We start from the raw sequence: 7265 nt of genomic DNA on the forward strand, positions 1-7265 counted from the left end.
GCTGACATACAGCCAGTGTGGACAGTTTGTGGTTGGTTTTCTTTTGGCAATTGCTTCATTTCGGGCTGTGTTAACTAACATTCTCTTTTCTCCTGCAGCACAAATGTGCATGTGTGTGATAGCCCTTTCCGTTGCTCGCCAGAGGAAGCAAGATCATTAATTGAATCGGTAAGGAGCCAGTGTCTGAGGCATCCTTTAATCATGCGGATCTCATGAGAACGCTGACAGTGGTTCTGAAATATCTAGCAACGAAACATATCAAGTTTGGGAAGCATAAAATGAAGTAATGTTATTGAAGTTAGCGTTTTTTTTTGTTTGTTTTTGTTTTTGTTTTTTTTTTCTGAGCAATTTAAATCAGAGGCTATTAAAACCTTCTAGTTTATTTCTTAAATTTGGAGTTCAGATTGTCCTCCTGTTCCCAGTCCTCTGCCATCTGTCTATATTTGTTCTTTGTGTTCTTCTCTCCCAGTAGCTTGTCCCTCATGTTATATTCATAGAGCAGGTACATTTTGGCTCAAGAGATTGAAGTACCTAAGCCCTCCTTGTCATTTCCATGTAGATCACCTACCTCACAAGATTTTCTTTAAGAGGAGCTCTCTGCCTTATTGATAATGCTGCCTGTAGGCAACTGTATTTATTGTGTATTAATATAACTGTATATTAATCCTTAATTATGATAGTTAAAAGTTAAAATTTGTATAATTAGGTATATAAAGTGTATTTAACAGAGATCTCAGGCTTTAAAATCCTCCTTATAAATTAAGGGGTTTCAACTAATTATGAAGTAGAAACTAGTAAATCTAGGCCTTTATGAACAACTAAAATTATGGCGGCTTTTAATTTGTTGGGTTTTCCCACCGCTAATTCATCAGTTATTCAATTATTGCTTGCACTGCCATAATTTTTCAGTGCTAGAGTGCATACTAAAAAAGATACAAAAACGTATGTCCTTTTGAAAGTTACATTTTAGTTGGGAAGATAAATAATAAATGTCGAAGTGAAGTAGACTTTGAATAGATAATACTGTGATGAAGAGTGAACGGGAGGAGCGGATACAGCTGCAGGAGGGTGCGGATTGCAGTCCTTAAGCAGTGGTCCAGGTCAGCCCCACAAGGGAGGGGTGTGAGCACAGGACTGTGGAAGGCGAAGGAAGGCAAAGGGGCGAGAACTGCACAGCTGAAGGCAGCGCCTTCCAGGCCTAAGGCAGGAGGACGCCGTGTCCAGCCAGGGACCATGAGGATTGCTGGGAATGTGGGGCTAACTCAGACCACATACTGAGTTCCAAGGCAGCCTGGGCTAGGAGTAAGACTGTGTCTCACAAAACCAGTAATAACAAAAACAAGATGCAGTGCAGTTTTGTAGCTAGCAGATTGCCAACAGTTTAAAAAGTCTGATAATACTCGAAGTTTTCAAGCCCATATTTGATGATTTGGCTTGGCAATATAAATTGTTATGATTACTTCAAAGAATGCTAAGTAACTCCTACGGAGGGAAAGTTGGGAACTGGATATCAGTCAGGGAATAAGCTGTGCTTGGGCATTAGTGTGCTTCTCGTGTTTGTCAATCCGGACAGACAGGTGCGCAGCTGGGGGGCCAGGAGGGTAGCAGGCAGTCATTGCCAGCAGTGACGAGGTGAATATCTGCTGCTTTGTGTGCAGCCGCTGCTGTTGCTCTCAAATTTGAATATCATTCTCTTCACTAATGTGAGAAAGATGTTTCTTACCCATGACAACTCTGCCATTACCTGACTTCCCATAGTGGTGGTTCTCTTCTGAGTAGGGGCTAATGTGTTCTGAATATATTCAGCCAGGCAAGAAATATATCCTAACAATAAAAAAAAAGAAATGACATTCTTGAGATTATTTTTTAAAGTAATGTCATAATACATGTTTTAAGAGAACTTGATTGCCCGTTATTTTGGGGGGAGTGGTTTTTAGGCTAACAGATTGCTCAATTGTTTTGTTTTGTGTGTGTGTATGTATGCACCATTCATTTTCTTTCTCTGAAATATTTGGCAGTGCCAGTTAAAAGCAGATGATAATTTTAGACAGGAAATTTGACCAGTGAATTTTCCAAAGAACTTTGTAAAATGTATTGTACAACTTAAAAAGATAGAACAGTGTCCAAATGTGGGAAGGTAAATACTGTGTAGATAAATACTGCCAGCAAATCTTGAGTGCTTCATCTGAGCAGGAGATGTGTGCCCATTGCCGTTACTATTCCACCTCCCCCGAGCAGCCCAGTGAAGTGTGTTTTGTGTGAGGGAAGAAGCTGTAGTAAGTAGTGAGAATAATCCTCTGCCTGCTCCTCCTGTTCCACATACTTCAAGGGCAAATAACCAAACCATTTATGATCTGGGGAGAGTATTAGGGATCTTCAGAGGAGCAGAACCAGTGGGCTACGTCTACGCTCATGCCACCCTTTGCCTGTGACAGGCCGTGAACATGTTCATGGTTTCATAATTGCATCTTAGAGCTCAGAAATGTGAGGTTGGCTTAACCAAAGCTATTGCTCTACCAGGCATTTAAAAGTGTCGCACATATAGTTATATCAGCACATTGTACTTGACAGTGATGATAATTAATTACTGCGTCATACAGTGCTACATCGTATGTGTGCTTTTTCGTGTTGTAGAATATGCTCTTGTTTTTTTTTTTTTTTTTAAGAGTTCCCTATAAACAGTGCACTGTGTTGCACTGGCAACAGCCTCACACACCCTGATGGTTAATCTTTTACCTATATCATTTCTCTTGAACTTGTTTTGTTCTCTCGCTTTATCATGGCCCCTAATGAGATCAGATCTACTGCTAATGTTGCCACTGAGAAGCCATATCTAATGATTGACTGGAAGTGAAGTACAAAGTGGTTAAAGTTACCAGGTTGAAAATCAGTGGTTTCTTACCAGCCACGCCTGCCCCGTTCCACTATAGCTACAGTTCTGACGGACAGGGATAAAGTGACTGGAGCTGCTTTCTCAGCACTTACCATTCCCTAAAGATCCTGGACCTGGCATCCCAGCCTCCCAGGCATCTGGTTCAAGAGTAGGGAATTTTATCCATAGTAAAGATTTTCTGTGGCAAACAGTTTTCCTCTGCCTTCACTCGCCCACCATTTCTACAGATTCTCCAGTGACCCCACATCAGTACTTCCAGGCTCCCCACTTCCACATTTGTATAAAGAACAACTCGAACTGTTTAAACCACCGGGCCTGACTGCCACTAATGTCATCAACTCCTCTCAATGTCACAAGCTTGACTTTGGCTGTGGTCGTTGCAGTGTACAGGGATATACTTCTCTGCCTGATTCTGGCACTCCGAACCCCCTTCATATTCACTACAGGCCATTCTCAAATCCTCAGTATCTTATTGCTACCAATAAACTAGTGTCGTAGGCAGAATAGCACCGTCACGTGAGTAGGCACATGCTGTAGCGTACTCTTGCCCTGGCGAGGAGGCCTGGCAAGCCAGGTAGAGGTTACATCCCCTCCCAGGGTGCCCCTGCAAAGCTGTGTGCTGAAGTGGAGCGGAGCCGGTGAGGGGATGGCACAGCTGCCAAGACTGCCCTTACAGTAGGTGATCCTCTCCCTTACGTTCATTAGTGATATTCATCCCAACATCGAAGTGCTGTTTCTGCCTCCAGACCCCATCCAACAGACCAGGGAATTCTAGCCACTTTTAAGGCTTGCTGCCTGAAGAAGACCTTTGGTCTGGCCGCTGCTTTAACCAAAGACCATAAAACACTGATGGAATTCTAGAAGGGTCAAGAGCCTTGCTTGGGTAGTGCCATCGCAGAGATGGTGAACATGTTGAGTGTGGGTGAGGGCGGCCGCACACACTGCTTAGCGGTGGTTCCTGTGTGCTCTTGTCTGAGTGTGGCTCGAAAGAAAATGTCTTCACACCCTCAGCCAAGGGTGCTCAGTCAGCCACCTGGGCCACTGATGGAAAATATTTCTGAGCATGTCTTCTTTTATCTAACATTATTACATCTGGGGCTTGTGCCTTAGGAAGAATGAACAGCCCAACAAAGCAGAAGGAATCTTTATATTTTTGAAGTTAGAGTTTAGTTATGTGTCAGTTTTATTCTATAATCAGATGAAAAATATCTGAGATCACTTTCCATATGTAAATATTAAATATATTAACTCTTTACTGTTCTTATCCTTTAGGTCCCAGCACCTTCAATGAGTAAAGAAGTCAATAAGGAAGGTACAGTATGTTTCCTTTAAAAGTTATTTGTTGTTTTAAGAGAGAATGTGGGAGTTTGCACTTTAGGTGTCAATTTTGTCCTTCCTTCATAGACTCTGGGGTAGAATTCAGGTCATCAGGCCTGGCAGCAGGTACCCTCACCCTGAGCCATCAACTGGCCTTGTTACAGTTCTTGAGAGCAATGGACAAATCTGTTTATAGTCGTGGAAACCAATAAATAAACAAAATTAGTTTAAGAGTTATGTAAATTAAGTAAGTAGATTTCAGATAGTCGTTAAATTGCTCTGATAAAATATCATTTGCCCTAACTTCAGGAAATGAGGAGCACATTTGTTGTTTTGAGGCTAGATCGTTCGGTTATGGGTGATTATGCAACCTCCATCGGCCTTGCTTCGGCCTCCTTTGCTGCCATAGTGTGCTGCAGTGTGGCCTCCACTTAATGATTCTCATGCTGCAGCTCTGTGTGTGAGTAAAGTAACAAGAGATTCCAGCTAGTCTGATAAACTGGATGACCCCAGAAACCTGAGTCTAAAAGATATACTTTTATTAACTCTAGGCATTTTATAAGTCATTTATTTTAACTGAAAGCCTTAAAACCAAAATGTATCATAGGGTTAAAACCAAGTTCCATGTCCTTGGTTCTTATTATTTGAAGCCATTTTGAGAAGCAAGTAAAAGTGTTCTTCAATAACAATTTCAGAATGTAAGCATATACATATACCATGTCTCTTTCAAAACATGACAAGGCTTTTGACCTTTGAATATAAAAAATATTAGGATATTCAACTTAATGAATTTGGAGGGAAAATGAGAACAGTTTACTGCATCCAGCTATGCGATGGCAATTTTTAGGAGGGAGGGTGTCCCTAGACTCAGTCCTATGGGAGAGCAGGTGTGGTTCCCATCTGCTGGCCAGCCAGGCTTTCTTTGCCATGTCTCTCCTTTTGGATATTTAGTGAACCATCAAATTTTACAACAAATAAGTTTTTCCAAACCTTTCATATTATTGCAGGGCTAATTTCTACACTGTTCATTAGTGACTAAAGTACTCCTCAGGGGGCCCAGAAAATACCATGAGCAGGCTCTAGAATTTTTGGTGTAGTATTATATGACTGAGAACATAGGAGAATTGAAGACAGTGACTAAGCCTAAATTAGAGGGATGACATGCTAAGATTATAGAGACTTTAAAAATTCTAGTGCTGATGCCTAATGCTTCCTCCAGATCTAAATTAAACATGTCTTATTCTTCCTTCCTCCCTCTCTTTCCTTGCACCTCCCCCTCCCCGTATAAACAGAAGAAAGGTGGCACTTCCTCGACTGATGGGGTCACTGGAGGCTCTGCATCAAGATGTCAGCCTCTGAGGACCCCTAAGGCTCCTTTTCCCTTAGTGCTCTTGAGACACAAGCTGATTTCCATTTGATGACTTCCTGTCAAAGCATCATTGTTCTAAAACTTTTGAATAAACTTGTAAATAAACACTGACATTTTGAACTTCTCTCTCTTTTAGATATCTGTTCATACAAGAAAGAAAAGATTAAAATTTGTAGCAGAATCTAAAGGCATTGTTTGACTATTGATTTTATTTGATTTTGTGTCTGATTGGTTAAATGTCAAAATCAAAAATTTAACACATAAAATGTTTTCCAATACTATTACTATTATTTTCATATCTTCTTGTCTCTTTTCAAGTCCATCACTGATGAAGTTTTTTTTTTAACCAAGCTCTCCTCTCTTAGCATTTTCTGCAAAAATGTGTTATATGTACAAAAGCTCTTTCCGCTAATTTATTGTTTTAGAGGCCCTTACCCCTTCCAGCTTTTTGCTCCATCCCTTTGATTTTTAGTTCTCATCTCCATGGAGATTTCAGATCCATTGAGGAAGAACTCTGCTTAGACATCTCTTTACATGCCTCTTTTGTCCAAACTGCTGGAATTAAGTTCCCCCTTGAAATCACAATGAGCCCCACTTTATTCATGAATGTCTTCCATACTCCTTTATACACATACACTGTCCTCATTCATTGGGCATCCCCACCCCCACCCCAGTCTCTTCGATGGGCCCCTGCCTTGTCCACATTGCTCTAGCTCAGCTTCATGTTTAAGCCTCCTCACCAAGTGATTGTTCTGCCTCTGGCTTTGCTTCAGTCTCATTTTCCATATTTCCCAGAAGTTACTTCCTTAGTTTTTCTTAAAATGCTTTCAATAGCTCTTGTATTCCTGAGAATAAAAACAAAATTCTCATTTTCTCCAAATATTCATCCTCTCTCTCCCCTGCCTTGCTACCCACACTCTGCAGGCATGCATTCTCACACCCCACAATTGTGTTACCCTCTAGGCGATGCTGGCTGTAGCTTTTTCTCCTTTGCCTTTCTATTGGTCTCATGATAATTGTATTCCCTGATGTGTTTTTGTGGTTGTCCAAACACTGTTTTGCTTAGTATTTGAAGTCCTCAGATATTCTGTAACTTGTCCAACATTACATAGCTATTAAATTTCAGAGCCAGGATTAGAACCATTGACTCTCAAGCTCTACATGGTTTTTCCAGCCTGCTATGCATGATATGTCTCACTTATAGTGAAGGCAAAGAGCACCCTTCTTTTACAGATGAAGATAGAGACAGAGTTGATTGGTTAGACCGTGAGTAAGTATTTTCTGTGCATGTGTGTGGAGTACATGTGGAGGTCACAGAACAACCTCAAGTACCTTTGCTCCACAGGCATCGTTAACCATTCTCTTGGAGACAGAATCTGTTGCTGGGACCCAGGACTCAATGAGCCAAAGAGCCCCAGGCGCTTCTGTGTCTGTGTCCCCAATTCTGGGACCAGAATCACATGCCACCATGCTATGCTTTTTACATGGGTGCTGGAGATGGAACTTGAGTCCTCACGCTGACACACAGCAAGGACCTTATCGACATAATTGTCTCCCCAGCCCGAGCAATGTTTGCTTGAAGTCTTTGGGATTGTGTAAACACTGTTGACAGACAACCAAGAGCTCAAGGGAAGAATTTATATTTAATACCACGCCGACTGTCATGGTTGGTGGATTTTGTGGGGG

At 41.5% G+C, this 7265-nt stretch overlaps 1 protein-coding gene across 2 annotated transcripts in view; it reads left to right on the plus strand.

The window, feature by feature from the left end:
• Window positions 1–5737, plus strand: part of Ppa2 (inorganic pyrophosphatase 2) — a 59039-nt gene extending 53302 nt beyond the window's left edge. The window contains exons 9-11 of one of the 2 annotated variants that reach the window (XM_057793596.1): window positions 99–168; window positions 4166–4205; window positions 5503–5737. In XM_057793596.1, coding sequence (XP_057649579.1) covers window positions 99–168; window positions 4166–4205; window positions 5503–5528 — 136 coding nt within the window. In that variant the 3' untranslated portion in view covers window positions 5529–5737. The remainder of the gene's footprint in view (window positions 1–98; window positions 169–4165; window positions 4206–5502) is intronic. The other variant, XM_057793595.1, reaches the window with a different exon arrangement.
• The last annotated feature ends 1528 nt before the right edge of the window (window positions 5738–7265 follow it).

Source organism: Chionomys nivalis, chromosome 18 (assembly GCF_950005125.1).
Source record: "Chionomys nivalis chromosome 18, mChiNiv1.1, whole genome shotgun sequence".
NCBI lineage: Eukaryota > Metazoa > Chordata > Mammalia > Rodentia > Cricetidae > Chionomys > Chionomys nivalis.